The sequence below is a fragment of the Odontesthes bonariensis genome, chromosome 15 (genome assembly GCF_027942865.1).
Source record: "Odontesthes bonariensis isolate fOdoBon6 chromosome 15, fOdoBon6.hap1, whole genome shotgun sequence".
In the NCBI taxonomy this organism is placed as follows: Eukaryota; Metazoa; Chordata; class Actinopteri; order Atheriniformes; family Atherinopsidae; genus Odontesthes; species Odontesthes bonariensis.
In genome coordinates this window covers 18493509-18511409 of record NC_134520.1, presented here as the reverse complement: position 1 = coordinate 18511409, position 17901 = coordinate 18493509, and the positions used below count along the sequence as shown (strand labels likewise).

Below are 17901 nucleotides of genomic sequence, written 5' to 3'. Positions count from 1 at the left end.
AAAATAGGTGGTATATATAATTTAGAGACGGGTTGTAAAGGTGTTCTTCACCTCTTGCTTGGGACAACTGGGATAGGCTCATGCCCAGAACAGGATGATCATTTTGGAAAATAGAACTGAGGGTTGTGTCAGCCTTGGACATTATTCTGAATTTATCGCCGCTTTTCTTTGAGACATCTTCATCTGTACCAAAGCGCTCATATTAAGCGTAAAGGTAGGTAAAGTATCCAAAGACCACAGTTTACTATCATCGAAAACAACGACAACAAAAAATATACCTGAAATGACTTGTGTGTGTGAATTATTGTAATAGAATCAGATGACACGTTTCTGTGGCAGAATTAAGGCAGTTGTTAGTACCTTTATTTTGTCATGCAGTTCACATCATGCATTGTTTTAGCAAAAAATGTATTTATTCATCCGTTTTTGCATTCTTACTAAACAAGCAGCGGAGGAACAAAGAATCAGTTCATTCATTCAACATACAGTGGTTTTTTTTGTTTGTTTTTTTTCCAATTCGGTGGAACAGAACAGACAAGAAACCTTTAAATGGTATGCATCATCCTTAAAAAGAACAATATGTGTTAATGCCTCTGTGAACCTGTAGAAATAACCTGGACTTTGCAGTCCTTGTGGGATTGTTCTAGTGTTGCATTTCACATTTCAGTTTTCAGATTACACCTATCAGACTATTGGAAAATGGACTTTGTTTCGGTTTGTTTCATACCGAGACCAAATTCAAATGATCTTGAAAGATCAAAGTGTTGGTCATTACAGATTTTAAGTGTCAATAAAAGACAACCTCAGTGCTGAAACCACCTGCATGTTTCTATTCTGCTTTTGGGTGAGCACGATGACCTGCTCGCACTGTCTACAAATGGTCCCACTGCACAAATGTCACCACATGTTTATTAGCCTGCTGGGTTTGTAGTTGGGAGATTGATAAACTGACACTTTCACGAACATGAAAATCAGAAACACATGAATGCCGATTAGTTCCATTTAAGGCCACCGTCATGTAGGCACTTTACGATCAACAAAGCTGAATTAACGTCTCTCTGAAAACTGACATCAATGAAGACAATTTACAGCAAAAAATTTGACAGTATAAGTTGCGTTTTGCAGTGTTCTGTGTTACAATTTATGTAGTAAAATTTTACAGGGGTTGAAAATTAGCCGCAGTGTGTATTCTAACCCAGTTACTGTAATCTTTTTTTGATTTTGATTTTTCTTAGGAATTATTGAAATGTTAACGCGTAAATAACACTCACACAGAAGTGCAGACGCAACAAGATTTTTGCCGAAGAGTTCAAAACTAACTCCAAATCCTCGTCTTTATCTTCAACTTCCCTTGTCTGTAGAGAGAGAGGGAAAAAAAGGAATTAGTTTATGGCACAAAGTTATCCTTCTGCAAAACGGGCAATAAAATAAGTATATTATATAAGGGATATATATATCCATATATATGTCCCTGGCACCACATCCATAAGAATACAAGAGAAAATGCGCCATGATTCGAATGAGATGATAATGTGAAATCCGAATAGATTTAACAACCTGTTCTAACAGCGAGCAGTCTGTTGTTATAAATTATTGATCTGAGTCGTTTGAAAGCCTCGAATACACAGTTGCTCGCTGGTGTTGCTATAGATCAGCCTCCTCATCATTATCCAGCCAATCCAAACTCAAAGCTGTCAAATGACTCCCGGGAAAGAAGGCCTTTTAAGGGCTCCTCCCCTTTCTTTCTTTCTTTTTTTTTTCTTTCTTTCTCGTTAATCAAATACGGCCTGCCCACCTCCTTCCTCAGAAACGCACAGAAGCCTCTTTAACACAGAGAAAATAGACACAAACACATTTTAATGACGTTTTCTAACAAAAAAGATGACCTCGGCTCCACCTCAATTGACGCTTAGGAGAGGCCGGCTATGGTTGTCACATGGGGAGAGTTGCAACACCACCAATTCTACCAATCAGGGATGAGATAGGAGTCAGGTGACCATTTCAGTGTTTGACCACTTTGTGCTTTATCTCACAAGGTGGTTCTCAAGCCTGGGAACAGATGCATGCAGATCTTATTGAGTAAAAACAGATTTTGAGGTGAAAGTAATATTTTTGGCCAACACATAGTACTTATACAAATGCAAATAAAATCATATAACTTACAGTAAAATTTAAACTGTAGCTGGTTAGGCAGAATGTGATGCATTTTTCCCCTGCTAATTTCAAACCGTTTTGCAACTATAACTAAACAATGGCTGACAGGGTTGAGGTGGGTTGTAACATATATTTCAAAAGTGTTACAACCATTTTTATTCATTTTTAACCATGCCTATAGGCAGTGGAAAATAAAGACTGAGAGAGGTGTGCCTGTTGATGTCTTAAAAAAAAGCATCTGATGAGGTTTCAAAGAACAGCAAGGCAGTCAGATCAGTGGAGAAGGAACATGGCATCTGAGATGTTACACTGAGCAGATACGGCAAATCAGATAGTGATGGGCCCAATGTAAGTTACAGAAGCATCTTTAAACACTCATATTGTTACAAAAGTGTGTTCTTGTAGACTGTTTACTTACACACACACACACACACACACACACACACACGCACACACACACACACACACACATAGTGTGTTTGAGTTATGGTCAGTCACAGAGATATACATTGTTCTGGATTGTTTTTTTAGTCTAATACATTTGTTTTTTAAGCATATGGTGTGGCCTCTGTTTTTGCTTCATTTACCCCACCCCAGTATTGTAACAAAGGAACACCATGTATTTGACATTAAAACACAGGGTCTGTGATATTTTGTGATATTTGTATTTTAGATAAAAGTTTGAGAATTATAGTTTTAAAAAAGTGGGTGAGTTACAGGTGCTGGAGCAAAGTTAATCACACTCGGTCTCCTCGAGTCTCCCAGAAGAATAAATGGCAACGATCACGTGAGGGCAGGCATCAGTAGAACTGGAAATGAGGCCAACAGCACGTCCAGCTGTTCTCATTAGTCCGATTCTAAATATTCCATCCCCTCTTTAGTCGTGCGCCTTGACGGCATGTGTCCACGTTAGGCTGCTGTGTTCCACCAGCTCTGGCAGGCGGACGGATGCGTGAAGCTGCAGGGGTGGCAGCATCACACCAACTGAACCATAAATGTGCACATTTTGTATTTTAAACTTTAACATGAGCATTTTGCTGTGCAAAAGTGACAACTTTTGGGGAGCCACGAGAGCTTCCACCTAAGGCTAAAATGATGAATTAAGCTCTCCAGACTCACGGCATTTAGCCTGGGTTTGTAGCTATGTCGACACTAGCCTTTTTTTTTAAAAAAAATAAGAAAACAAAAAAAAATTACAATCACGTAGACGTATAAGCTGGTGAGTAGCGTGATCGTAGAACACCCGGGATGCCTTTATGGGTGAGGCATTTCTCAAACTTTCGGGTCTTCATCAAAAAGGTCTGGTCCAATTCAGAATTAGATCAAAATAAACTTGTTGTCTGAATGGAACTCCCGGGTTAAAAGACTGAGGTGGTGAACCTGTTTATCAGTGCAACTATTAGTGCATGTCCATTCATGCCCTGAGAAGTTACACTCTCAGGCGGTGCCATCGTAATCTTCCCTGCTGAAGACACTGACTGCGAGTGGGTCATCTGAGGTAACACGACAAAAACTGGCCACACAAACACTCACCGTGGCGTTACGCAATAACTGTAACCCAACCGTGCAAATCTCCGGCCTCTTGTCCCAAAACGACGAGTTTTGTTGCTACAAAAACAGCAGACACCCACACACACGGAGAAACACAGAAACGCAGCCTGGATATCAAGTTCGCAGAGAGGCAAAATGAACGACCGCAGTCACTTTCACTTTCGTCAGGTTTTGGCTCGTTCTTGAGCCGAAGATAAACAAGCAGCAGGCGGCTGCTTCTGCTTTCTGACAGAGCGACCTTTGTGGAGAAGGCAGCCGCAGCCATGTTGAGACTTCAGGCCCTGTTGGACGTTTCCAGGACATCACCAGCTGGGCACTGTTAGGCATCCAGGGCGAGTGGTAAATCATTAAACTGCTATTACTGCAATAGCTAACCTGAATCTCGTCATCACTTGCATTGTTCCTCCCGCATCTTTCATATTAGTCTGAACAACCCATTAAAACATGATAAAAGTCAGAGGGCAACGTACAAAAAAAAAGTATATAGGCTACTTATAGGCTAGAGAATAATATGCTTTAGCATACTGATGAGAATTGATGAGCATTTAAGTCACTCGTCGTGTAGAAACGTAACCACTTGTTATGGATATGTACTGGTGTAGCATTTGCTAAAACCCATCCACCCTCAGCCACTTTGTACAAATATATTGTGTTTTGTTGTTGCTGCTGTTGACCTGTTTTCCTCTTGGACTCACACTCTGCCTTTTAAACCATGCAGGCTGCTTTTTTCTCCTACATGAAGCCACATTTGTGGCGAGGAGAAGAGCTGTGACGGCACCTCTATCAGCAGTATTTTCGTCTTCTTCTTTCGTCTTCTTCATCTCGTTTTTTTTTTTTTTTAAACAACAACAAAAAAAACCCCTAAAATATCTCATTTTGATTTTATTTTTCAGATCAGCAGAGCAGCCAATTGTCAGCACCGCTCGCGGGGCCCCTGCTGCGTTTTGGAAAATGGCTTCGTCACATTCATTTTTGCTCACTCCTTGGACAAAGGTGCTAAATGAAAATTTACTGCCAGCTATTTTTCTTCTGTCGTTGGGAAGTTGCAGGTCTCTCGATAAACCTTTATCGAAACAGGCTTCAAAGCATATTAGTCGGAGAACATTAAGTGTGGAAAAAGGTCAAATAAAATCAGTAATATAGGTCTATTAAAAACAAACAAACAAACAAAAAAAAACACTTTACATTTTAAATACAACACTTACTGGAGCCCAAATACTCCTCAATGTATTCGGCGGTTTCCACCCTCTTGAAGTCGCGAGCGAGCTGCCACGCGGTGAATCCATGGATGTTGGCCGCTCGCGGGCTGGCGGTGTGTGGTATCAGCAGCTTCACCACATGCAGGTGTCCCTCTCTTGCGGCCAGGTGCAGCGGCAGGTTACCGTTTTCATCCACCAGGTTCACGTCCGCCCCGTGGTCCATCAGCGCGCGCACAGATTCCACAAATCCCTCGCGCGCGGCGTCGTGAGTCACCGTGAGCTTCAAGACCGGGTCGGGCAGGTTTGGGTCTGCCCCCGCTTCTAGGAGAACCTTTATGAGTTGGCTGTCCCCTAACTTCACCACCTGGGGAACAAAACAAACAAACAAACAAAGAAAAAGAAAGAAAGAAAAATAAACAAGGATGGAGACGGTGTGAGCGAAAATGATGAAGCAGCTCCACCGTGAAATGGAACAAACAGCTGCTTGGAGGAGGCCTGAAGGCCAAGCCGTGACCTGCGACCCGCGACCCGAACCATACAAACTGCTTCTGCGGCTACTGCTGAACTGCAAATAACTATTAACATTTCGTTATATAGACTTCTATTAGAGCACATTGCCTAAAGACTTAGGTTAGTCAGCTCAGTCTCACAGAATCTCGTGACACTGTTGCGTAGCGATAACGGACCAAAATGACTCCCTTACGGTAAACTAAATAAAAGTCTAACATTATTATTAACTGCACCCTGCTAGCACTTGAATGCTAATGGGCCTTAGTGCAGCCGAGTGTCATATTCGGTTTTAATTGCAGTCTAAAAACACCTCGAAATGATGTAATTTAAATGTTTAGCACACTGCACGGCGGTCTTTCGCGAACAGCATCCCTTTAGTCTACATGCAGGCTTAATTAATACAGGAACAGGAAATCATTTCTGCTTCTCACATCTCGAAGTATGTCGGTATTACAAATTTCGGGTAGACACGAGTTTCACTCCGTCGCTTGAAAAGTCATTTCAAAACTGTGGTATGAATTGGCAGGTTCGGGCTGAGGTGTTACCCCTTCACCCGGCTCCTTGCTGGGAGCTCTGTGGAACTGGGCGCGCCCCTGCAGGGGACCCTTCAGCCTTAAGGGTCTGTGTGCATATGGTGCGCTTTGCTGAACATCTAACTTGTTACAGCTATTTAAAGTAAACGCTGGAAACGACAAAAGGAAAAAAAAAAGAATTAATAAGCTCATTGTTTATCACAGACTTGTGAGCAAGGTTAAGGATTATCCAGCACTTAAACACAAAGAGGAGCTGGTGCAGGCGCGGCCTTATTTCCACCCCCCCCCCCACAGCATTATGGATGGGCTTCATATACATGTTTGATAAGCGTGCGCTACCTTAGACTTGAAAAAAAAAAGGAATAATCGAGAAATGAAAAAGTCATGTATGAATTCCACAGCTACATTCAAGCTGCAGCCTGTTTATTTTCTACACCGGGACTCAACTTCCTCCTTACCACAGCTGTTAAAAACAGTTAATTTGCTCTTTTTTATCACAATAAAACTAGAATGGGGTTTATTCTTCATCATATCCTCATAATTCAAATTGAGAATATTTTCTTTAATAAAGCTATAAGCTTTGAGACAGATCATACAACCAAAAGATTAAAAAAAATAACCCCATTGTTTCTCATATTAATCTACACCACTACTGTATATTCATATGAAATAACTTACAGCAAAACTACCCTTTTCTTTCTATTTGATACACTGTTAAGCACGTTTTCATTTTTTTCCTTTTAGATTCAGATTCAGATAAGCAGAGCTCAGCCTCATGTCCACCAGGCACAAATGTCTTTTGTTTTAAAAAGTCTAGATTTATTTGGACAATTCGTTAAAAATACAGGCAATTCAAATAAAAATGCTGAACACAGCCTGAAAACCAAAAAAATAAGTATGATAAGACCTTCTAGCTTCCTAGAGAAAACACATGCTCTCTAAAAGTAGGAAATCCAGCACTTGCATAGCAACCAGAAAAAGCCAGAATAGAAATAACACAAAAATGAACTTGAACTCGAATCTGAAATGCTCCACAGACCAACCTGGAGTGCAGTCCTGTTGAAGCTGTTAAATCCACTGACATTAACTCCACGTTGCAGAATACTCAGCACTTTATCTCGTTCTCCCCTGGCTGAGGCTTTGCATAGCTCATCTTCCTCAGTCATTCTAGTGAAAAAAAAAAAACTTCAACAAAAACAATAAAACAAAATGAAATAAAAAAAATGACCAAACACAGATAAGCAGCTAAGCAACTGGCTTTGGAGGAGATGGAAAAATTCAGTGTGGTGTGGCTTTTGTGAAATGGCCGCCAGGCACCTCCCTCTCTACTTGCACCAGTCATGCTTGGGCCTTCACCTGCACTGAGTGTTAATTATTAGCCTAAACCTTTTTTTTAATGCATCAGACTAGTGAAAACGATTCTGGGATTTATGCTAAATATATCATTTCATTATAACTATCTAAGAGAAACCAATTTCTTTCTTTCTCTTTTTCCTCCTTCCTTTGTCTCTTTCCTCATCCCTTTCTTTCTTTTTTTTCTTTCTTCTTCTTGCTTTTCTTTTACTACAATAATCCTAAAACATTGTGATCGATTCATCATTTTCACTCACGTCCAGCTCGGCCGAAAAAAACGCACAGACGTGCATTTTGCACCCTACGAAAAGCACTTTACCCTCAAACCTCCCCACAATACTGATCACAGGCAAGCTAAGAAAATGACATACAAATAAAAAACGTGCATATGTACCTTCAGCTCGTGTCAAAGGTCCAAATTCACATTGTTTCACTTGGACATCGGGTGGAGATTTCGTGGGTGAGCATGACTGCGGTGCAGCTCATAAACATTTAGTCTCTGAGATATTGAGCATTCCTTTTCTCATTTTTCTAACACGAGCTACAATGTGGCATTGTAGCTCGTGTTAGAAAAATGATCATTATTTTATGGTAGGCCTATTTCTTTTTTTTTGGTCAGGAACTGAATCATGTCGCATTTCGTAAGCGTCTTAGCTTGTGTGTCTTTTAGGCCGTATGTATTAGTGACGGTGCACATAATCGGTCTGAATGTTTTCCTTTTACCTGGAACGTGAGCTATCTGCAGCTATAATAGCGGTAGGAATCAACGCTTCACTGTGCAACATTAATATCTAAAGCGCAAAACAAACAAACAAACAAACAAACAAACAAACAAACAAAACGCAAGGATGAAGAAATCAAAACATAAACACTTACTTTAAATGAGATTTGAACGAAAGTCCTCCTCCATGTTGGCGATTCTAGGCGCCCGCGCTTCTCTTCTGTCGCCCGAAAATCTGAATATAAAACAAAAATGTCAGAAATTCAATTTACCGATACAAAAAGGAAAAAGAAAAGAAGAAAAAAAGGAAAAACGTTATAACGCCGCTTCACATGTGATGTCATAGCCACTTCCCGCTCATTTTCAAAACATTGTGTTTCTACATTCAGCAGGAGTCGTCCTCGTATAACGGCACCGTTGGAGAGCTGCGGGATATAATATCTGCTCGGAGATATAGCCTATCGGTTCAGTCGCAACGAGCCTGCTTTAATCTCTCAAATGTACTGAGTCACGGTGCAGACGATCCTCCACGCGCACTCGCGGCTGAATTGTCCGACTGAACGTGTTTGGCATAAATGATCCGAGGATAGAAAATGTCCAGCTCAAACACAATCACAATCACTGGCACACAGAAGGCGCATCCCATATGTGCGCCGAGCTGTCGGAAGCCGCGTTATTGCCCGTTGCGGTATGACAGCGAAGCACAAACAAAACGCTCAAAAGCATTTTTGAAATTCTTACCAAAATAAGATAAGATGGCGTGATTGGATGGAGCAAAAAATTACAGCCGTGACGTGTCTTAACGGAGCAGTGGAAGAGATATTGCTCTCACAACACGGCGATAATACAGGTGCCCGGATTTGATGACATGATATGTTGGGTTTATTTCAGAGAAATAAAGCAGCACAGAGGCATAACGAGCGTCTATAGGCTGCCTCATCCGTCGTTAGCTCTATCGGGAACAGAGAAAGACTGATGTTTTTTTTTTTTTTTATACTCTTCCATCGCCTGAGTGCAACATCTTTCAGTTTCCCGTCCACGTGTCGCCCTCTAGTGTCGACAGTCATTTTTTCCTTTTAGACTGTCAATTGGGCATTGCTCTCGAAGAAATCAAGTTACCTACAGCTGGGGTAAGCATGAACCAGGGGACAAAGGGGCCCAAGTGTCTCTAGTTGAAGTGACTGACTACACCTGTGATTGAGGAGTCAACCAAATGACCACAAAGAGAGGTAAAAGAACCGATAACAAACCAAATATGATTGCAAGGGGGCACGGAACACCGTTGGCCCCTCACGTGGGCTGCCTGAAAGGGACATTGCAGACACAAATATGGCTTAATGGAGGCCACAAGATGGAGTAAGGATGTGTCCTGTACGTCTCTGCCTCTTACCTCCACATCTAATTTTAAAAGGTTATTTTTTTTAAGTACAGGATAGCACAATATTGGAATTTTGATTGTGACAAAACCGATATTTTTTCATATAGACCCCAAATGCTGAAAGTATGTGAGTTCATGTTTTACAGAGTATTGCACAAGCTATAAAATCTGAGGAGCTATATAGACTACACTAACTAAAGTACAGACTTGAAGACAAGTCAACATATTGATATCTTAAAAATATAGTATAACAGTGGTCGGGGTCCCCCCTCATCCCTCCTTATCCTATTTACAAACACACACACGTATATATATATGTGTATATATATATGTGTGTGTATATATGGATGTATAGATAGATAGACTGAGTTACCACAAAGACATGAATGTAGATGTATATTACCAAAATGTGACACATTTATGTGACACATCATGCAAATGATCATAAAGCAAAGTAAGAACCATCACAGAATGACACAAGGACCACTGATATATGGACAGTTCAGTCATATGACCATAAAAGATCAAAAAGGACAATATTAATGTGCAAAATAATGCAAAAACATAACACAATACAAGATGCCCAGTAGGAAACACAAATCTGCAGTCTTTCTTTTTTTCTTTACTTGCACTTAGTTGGAGTAACCTCTAAACCTAACTTACCTTTAACATGCGCTATATTACATTTCAAAGTGAAACATTAGAGTTCTTTTATTTTACCCCACTATCTTTTGAGAAGATTTTATACAATGGATACCTAGCATAACAAGCTTTTGTGATGCAAGACATCATTTCAGATGTCTGTGACTCCTTGACAGCTCCGCGTTGAGCATTGTCCACCTCTTACAGTATTTACAAATGAGCCAACAATCAAAGATTTGAGAAAAAATCCTTAAAACTGAAAACTGGTCCACTTTGTTTATCCTTCTTTCTTCTCCAGTTGAGTCTCCTCAGATTTATTTGGTCCCCCTGTGAACACCAAACTGTATGTCTTGTAAATCAGTTGAAACCGTTTCTACTTCTGGCAGCTCCAACAGAAACATGCTGCATGCTTCAGTATAAATGTTCTAATGTAATGTATAATAATTTATTATTGATAGGGACCTATAGCAGTTTTACTTTACTGCCACTACTTATGTAGGCCTGCTTTTAGCATACTTCTACTGGATTATTGTAGCAGGCCTATGCTTATTATGGAGTGTATGAATATTGCTGTATTGATACTTTACATAAGTGACATAAATGAATGCGTGGTTTATGGTTGTTTTGTCCATCTGTTAACTATTTATAGTAAAGGGTCCAGACGCCTAAACCCACAGGCTGTTGTTTCATAATGTATTCATGGTGCTAACGTCTTTTAAGTTACAACAGCAGGGAAAAGAATGCAGGTCCGAATCAGACCAGAGTCCACCAGCCACCCCGAAAATAAATGATCCGCTTTTAGATTTAAGATCCAACGCTTCGCTATCTTACGACATCCGGGTTCACTTTACGTCAGTCGTAAAGCAATGGGCTAGCTAGGAATAATGATATGAGATAACTGGAGACTGCAACGTTACTTTACTGAACTTTGTCTGTCTCAAGCGGTTAAATCCCGATTCACTTAGATATTTCAAATTTGCCAACATTTAACCCGCCGCCTCCTCTCAGCAAAGAGTTTTCTTTATAGCCGGTGTCCTTCTGTGGGGCGAAAAAAAGCGACGACAGCCAGTGAAGAGGAATTGCTTTTAGCCAGTCATTGCCATGGCCTCCGAAAGCGGCGAAAGCAGCATGGATAGAGAAATGATTCTGGCCGACTTTCAGGTGTGTCCCTTTTGAATGTCCCCTGTATTTTTGTTCACTTGGTGGTATTCTGTCTGCGGTTTTTGAGGCAACTTGGGCTGCTGTCAACAACAGTACACACTCCGTCGTAAACAGCAGACCCGAGCTCAGCTCTCCGTGGTTAGCACACCGAGCTAACAAACTGACAGCTCGCTAACTGGCCGAACACAATTATTAACGGAAAGTCCGCTGCCTGCAAAACAGTTTCTCACAGCAATGGATCCAAACGATTAGGTAATGTGTACTTGGGGCAGGCTTTCAGTTTGTTTGCTTGGTGAACCAACTACTCAACGAAAAGCAGAGCTGCGGCTCTCATAAACGACTGTCAACTTGTTTACATACAGAAACTGTTATACCCTCATCGGCTACTGCTTTTGTCCAGTTGGTATTACAATCTTGAGAGTAATCTCCTCCATGTTGGGGGGGGGGGGGGGGGGGGGGGGGGGGTTTAGCTAGCATTTTATTTAACAGATAATGGCATACTAAACACCCAGCCTCCCGTTTGTTTATGTATCCTTTGTGTTACAAATCAACAAGCTCACTTTCGTGATCTCTGACAACAGCCATAACCCGTAGTGTAGTTCCACAACGACCACACCAAGGACTGTCATTGTTGTATTTTTTTTTTAAAATATGTAGTATATATTGAGATGTGGGGAAAAAAACACAGGTTTATTTATTGTAAGCAAGACATTACATAATGGTTAACATTTCAGGCTAAAGTCAGGGACTTAATGTGTTTTTTATTTTTATTTTCTTTACTTCTGTTCAAACGACATTGAGATCAGGCTGTTGACGTGTCACAGAGAGCTGTGTGGTGCTGGTTTGAATTGTATTATCCATGTCACCTAATGTGGTGGAGTTACAATCACTGAGATTTAATATAATCCCTCTCGAAGCAAAGATGTCTCCATACTACTAATTATGGGTTTCATTTTATGGCCCCCAAAAAAAAGCTTGCAAAAAAAAATGTCTCTAAGAAATCTTAAATCTGAATAAAGAATATTGTATTTGACAGACTTGTCATGGAATATGACCATTCGGATGTTCCTGTTATTTAAAGCAGTAAATGTTTTTAATTTAGTTTGCCTGACTTGAGATCACTTGTGCTGCAGTGTGGCTACAGCATCGCATATGCTGAAACATCAATATTCTACTTGGTGGAGATCTGCCCTGTACTTTCCTCCTTTTAACTAGTTTTGTTGGGATTTCAGTCAGATTTAACATTTGACATCAATACTTTCATCATGATTTCCAAACCCAGCCCATAGTACTAGAATTATGAGGGTTATTACTTTTACATGTGGGATACCAGCTTTTTATAGGTTGATACATCAAAGCCTGAATTTGTTGTCATGTTGGTTATGTATTACTTTGAAATGACATCTGCAAATGTGTTTTAATTCTGTTAGTCAGAGGGATCAGTCCAGAAAAAGGACAAGATGCTTTTGGCTCTTGGAGTTATAAGTGGATACAGTTGCAGCTGGTGCATCCTGATCTACCTTTCTGTATTTTAATCCCTTAATAGTATGAAGAACAGTCTTTGTTTCATCTGTTGTGCAAGCTACAGGTCACCCGGGTTAATTTCAGCTGCTGAATACTTCTGCACACTGCTACAAGTCCATAATGTGAAACCTGAAAGTGCACTTAATTTGACCTCCCTCTCCTCACAAAGTGTGTAAAGGCAGAATTTGAGGGAAAAAAACTGACCCTCTGTTGACCGTCTGAAAAATGTATTTTTTTCCCATGTAACAGTGAAGCTAAATGCTCCATGTTGCTGCAGCAGAATCTCACACAATGCACATTTCTCTCTCGTAATGTATTGTTTCTGTCTTCTCACAGGCTTGCACAGGAATTGACAACATTGCGGAGGCTATCACTCTGTTAGAACTCAATAACTGGGATTTGGTGGTAAGTTCATTATCTGCAGGCTTTGCTCTTGGATACACAGGCTTAGTCCATTTAAAGTACAAGTTCAAGAGGGGCAGTTGACATCCAGTAGTAAACAGTTCAATTTTGTAAGGGCCAGATCCTGTCCTCATTTGAGCCGGTGTTTCTGATAAGCAGACCTCATCTCAGCAGGAAGGTCACAATGAGATAGTATTTGTCCCAAGAGGTGTGGTAGTGTGTCAGAGACACTGTGAAAGAATATGTCCCGTCAGGTTTGCATTAATTAACGATGTGCCCCTTGGAGCGAAGTGCATATTGTAAGGGGTCAGTCTATAAATAGATTCATACTGGCAGGGGCTCAAAGCAGGCAGCAGCAGCACAGAAAGAAGGGACTGGACTCGCTGCAGCTGTAAACTTGATGACTTGCAGTTTCTCTGCAGTTGGTGTAGTTTTTCTAAAAGCAGATTTATTTTTTTATTTTTTTTCTGTGGGTGCTTGAGCATGACGGGTGAGGATGTGTTGTTTTTTTTTTGGGTACTTTGCCTAAAAATGCTCAGCAGCATTTTCCCCAGGAGATTGTTCAGTGTAGCAGAAATTGTTTAAATTACCCAGTTACTTTGCGACAGATCTGATTTGCAGGGGATGGTCTTTAACCAATAGATATACTACTGTTTTATTCAATAAGTGCAGAGTAAAAATGTAAAATGATGTAAAAATATCCACAATAGAAATTGTGAAGATTCCAGAGAACTTATCAGGCCACCCAAAACAATGCAATCCTCTTCTGCACCGCCCATCTTTCTGGTTAGAACTCTCCATAACTGTCATATCGTCGCTGTGGCCAGATACTGTTTTCATTTGTCACAACACACACAATGTCTATTTAATGCTCTTCAGTTTGTATAGTCTCTTTTTCTAGCAGTCATAGCTTGCCTCCACATGTCCATTTTACGTAACCTCTCTGGTGTGAATTTTGTGGTGAAATGTACTGATGCATTCCCGACACGCCACTCTGTCTGTACACAGACACCTGACTTTTAGAGCAGCTGTTGCAACCTGATTGCAGTTTTCTTTAATCATTATTTTACCTGCGCGTGCCACAGTAAAGTTGTATTTCCTGAAGTGAATCTAAGGTGAATACATCTGCTTTACTCAGACGAGTTACAAGGCATAAACTTTTTACTTCAGCTTTTCAACTCTTTATTGAATGTAAGGGAGGCTTTTTTAAATTTTATTTTACTCTACATTTATTTCTGAACAGAAGAGTTTTAAGAAATAAAATTGATGTAATTTGTCTTGAACTTTCAGGTACGAAACGCTGCCTGTACTTGAACATGTTTGTACGGTAGAGCATATTGTTGCCTTTTAAAGCTAAATGCCATTTTTAACAGCAGAAGAAAATGAACGTTATGTGTTTTAAAGACACGAACAATTGCTTTGCTCCATTCAAATGTTTGAGTAAGCAATGCAACTTAATACCCTCAACTCGCCTTCCAATCGTGCATAAAGCTCACTTTAGAGCCAAGGTTTTGGTTTGTCCCTCCTGGGCCACGATACTATCATGATTGTGCAACATGATGGAGATTGAGGAGGAGCACCTGCATCCCTTATACATGCCATTTGTTGTCCCTTGCATCCTTACATATGTCTGCACTGATCAGATATAGTATTGAACATTATATTGAGTTTCTGCTAAAAGGTTCCCCCTTAATGGGACTCACAACACGAGCATAAAGAGGCTTTTTTTTTTTTTTTTTTTTTTTTTTAAAAGAGTCGATTTATGGGCTGTGAGTCTGTTTTAATTTAAGACCCTATAATAGGGGCACATGCCACCTAACATGAGCTCGTTTGTTGTGCAGTGCAGAATAGTGAGTGTTCAAGAGGAATCCAATCAATTGTCCTTGGAAACAAAAGCTCACTGCAAACATGACAGTGGTTACATTTGTGCTCAGATCACTCACCCTCCTTGAATATTCCACATTTTGACATAGTTTGTTTGGAAACTTTCAGCTAGAAAATTTGGCCCTCATGTTGTCCAACTCACACGTGCAACGTTTCGGTGTCGGGCAAAATAACAAATTATTATTAACTGGGTTATTGTGCCAGTATGTGCACAGTGAGCCCTGTTCACAAAAAATGAACAAAACAATTCAAAAACACCACAGACCAAAAGGGCTTTTTTTTCTCCAGGATAAGATGGCATTGTGGCGGCACAATGTTGATTAGACTTTTTAGGGTAATGTTTGAAATCATCGTTTGAGTATTGAAGGTTGATTCTGTGGTTGACAGTTCTTTTGTCCTGTTAGTTGAATGACAGACGATTGACTAGCTAGAAGGTACATTTCTCAAGCTTGCAGTGATTTTCTTTTCTTTTTTTTTTTTTTTGTTTTCATGGTTTAAGACGGCTTGAACTTAAAGGATTACAGAGAAGGCACAGATTTTACTGGCAGAGATTTAGTAGATGCTACAGATGAGCTCATTAATGGCATTACATTGTGTTGCAGAACTAACTTGTTCTTTCATTACAGGCAGCCATAAATGGTGTGATACCACAGGAGAATGGGATCTTACAAAGGTAATGACTATTTACCTGAATTCAGTAACCATGTGTTGCCTTTTTGTCACGCGAGGACGAACTCGTTGAAAAGTGTAAGAGAGAGCGCCATGGAAGTACGAAAAGCATTGACAATGCAGATTAGGCACATTTTGTAACACTAATCTATACCTTTTCAATTGCACGGAGGTGATAGGATAACAGTTTCTGTATCACCTACTTCCTTGATGAAAATTTCAAGTGTTCCATGCATCCATCAGTATTTATGGCAACAAATATTGCTAACATGGGGGCTACTGACCTGGAAAACATCTCTTCTGTTATGGTCTCAAGTCTGCTGATAATAGGGCATTAATGTAAAAGACTGCAACCGCAAGGAAACTTTTGGCCAAGAATTAAGGTTTTTCTTTTTCAAAATTCTTTGCGTTCTTCACTTTCCTCCCAACAGTTAGTTGACACACTCATGAATGCGATACACTATTCTAAACTCTCCCCATCTGCAGACTTTCTGTTAAAATGTTTTCTTTTGTGGGCACACGTGTGTGTGCTTGTGGTGCACTGTGTTTTAGGTCCTTGGGTCATGAGAATATTGCTCTTGAGGGCAGAGATTGCCATGAATGGAAGCTGGCTGGCAGTGTCGCCAGAAGCCAGCACATTTACTAAGTGGCTGGCATTGGTGCAAGGGGCCGACTGCCCAGTAAACAGACTGATGACGTGACCTGAGCTGGGGCCAGTTGGAAGGTCCGCCAACACTCCTGCCGAAAAAGCATTTCCCCTCTTCTGTGTCCTCTTCTTGAGGCATTTTGAGAATTAAAAAAAGCTTTGTTGTTGGTAAGACTATCAGAAAATTAACTGAAAAAAATCCTTCGGTGAAATCTTTCTCTGATGTGGACCGTTTCTCCGTAGGTGAAAAGGTTCAAAGGGTGTTTGCTTTGGCACATGAGAACGTCATTCAGAGAATAGACATGTCTCTCACGTTGTTCTCTTTTTTTTTTTTTTTGGAATCATACATTTTTCTTCCTCTAAGCTGCCAAGGTCCCTAAGGTGCTATCACCCCACAATGCTTTGATGACTTGAAAGTTATCAGTCCGGCTCACTTTAGAAATGCTTATATTGTGTGCCAAATACCGGATTTAAAATTTTCCAGAAAATATCCCTTGTTAGGACCTGAAATGTTTGTAAGCCCTAAAAAATGGGAATTTTTAAGTAATATGAAGTGTCTGATGGTGAAGACGTTACAATGCGCTCCCATACAGTTGGGTTCAGCCTGTTTGTGGATATTCGGTGGCGGTCAACGCACGCCTCAGGACAGCGACATCGCCAACATTGTGAGACAAATAAAACAGCGTATTCGATGAAAGCTATGAGTCTCGCATTCTGTTCTTGGATGACGGTCCCTGTTTACACTTTGAGGAAAAAGGAGCACTTTGTCCGTGGTTGAGAGAATAAAGACATAATTTACTGTGTTGTGTGAAACATGGGTCATATGATGAGAGAGAAAAAAGCATGCGAGAGTAAGCAGATAATGTAAGAGAGATTAGGAGAGAAAGACAGGTTTTCTTGTGTTTGTTTCTGATAGCAATCTTTTGTGTTTCTGGTATTTTTGCTACTTTATGTTTCGGTGATCTTCAACGAAACATGCTTAAAGATTCCACAATTAGTCTCTCACAATGTCGGCAATCTTTTCATCTCTTCACAGTGACTTTTCCAGCGAGGCCAGCCAGGCCACAATGTATGGACCCCCCAGCCACTCAGAAGCAGCCGATGCAGCAGCCGGAGGTGCAGCTCCTCCCCACTCTTCATCATCTTCATCCTCTTCTCCTCCATCATCCTCGACGTCGGCTTTTTGCCCCATCAACCCCTCCTCTCGACACATTGTAGAGCGCCAGCCGCGGATGCTCAACTTCAGGGTGGAGTACCGGCAGCGCACTGTGGAGCTGGTGGTGGAGGAGGGTAGCACAGTTGGTGAGCATCTCACACACGCAGCCATCCAAATATGATATGTTCACTTTCTCAGACAGTGTTTTCCTTTGCCCTGGTTGTCTGTTTGTAATAGAGTTAGCATAATCATAGAACTACAATCAACTTTTGCAAAATTAAGCTATATATATATATATATATATAGGAAGTAGAAAATAAGGAAGCAGAAAAGGTGGGGAAATACATGGATGTGTGGACTGAAGTATGACATTTAAAAGATGAATCTGACAAAGATTCCAACATTTATGCTACATTCG

At 40.6% G+C, this 17901-nt stretch overlaps 2 protein-coding genes across 4 annotated transcripts in view; one reads left to right on the top strand and one right to left on the bottom strand.

The window, feature by feature from the left end:
• Nucleotides 1–337: 337 nt before the first annotated feature.
• Nucleotides 338–8835, bottom strand: cdkn2c (cyclin-dependent kinase inhibitor 2C (p18, inhibits CDK4)). Of its 3 annotated transcripts, XM_075485324.1 has the most exons (5): nucleotides 8763–8835; nucleotides 8177–8256; nucleotides 6991–7114; nucleotides 4911–5268; nucleotides 338–1355 (listed from the first exon to the last, which is right to left on the bottom strand). In XM_075485324.1, exons 3-5 carry the CDS (start codon nucleotides 7111–7113, stop codon nucleotides 1342–1344), a joined length of 495 nt encoding a protein of 164 aa, XP_075341439.1. In that variant the 5' UTR covers nucleotide 7114; nucleotides 8177–8256; nucleotides 8763–8835; the 3' UTR covers nucleotides 338–1341. The 3 variants fall into 3 exon arrangements, with proteins under 3 accessions (XP_075341439.1, XP_075341438.1, XP_075341440.1); XM_075485323.1 differs by lacking the exon at nucleotides 8763–8835 and having other exon boundaries at nucleotides 8177–8580; XM_075485325.1 differs by lacking the exons at nucleotides 8177–8256; nucleotides 8763–8835 and having other exon boundaries at nucleotides 6991–7187.
• A 2066-nt stretch (nucleotides 8836–10901) lies between these two features.
• The window catches only part of faf1 (Fas (TNFRSF6) associated factor 1), a 56174-nt gene continuing 49174 nt past the window's right edge, over nucleotides 10902–17901 (top strand). Inside the window, exons 1-4 of the mRNA XM_075485322.1 lie at nucleotides 10902–11202; nucleotides 13063–13131; nucleotides 15639–15685; nucleotides 17364–17629. Of these exons, the coding sequence (XP_075341437.1) occupies nucleotides 11143–11202; nucleotides 13063–13131; nucleotides 15639–15685; nucleotides 17364–17629 (442 nt within the window). The 5' untranslated portion in view covers nucleotides 10902–11142. The remainder of the gene's footprint in view (nucleotides 11203–13062; nucleotides 13132–15638; nucleotides 15686–17363; nucleotides 17630–17901) is intronic.

Coding starts and splice junctions, on each gene's coding strand:
- cdkn2c (XM_075485324.1), bottom strand. CDS start 7,113: ATGACTGAGGAAGATGAGCTATGCAAAGCCTCAGCCAGGGGAGAACGA. Junction 5,269..6,990: donor TCAACAGGACTGCACTCCAG/GTTGGTCTGTGG, acceptor TTTGTTCCCCAG/GTGGTGAAGTTAGGGGACAG.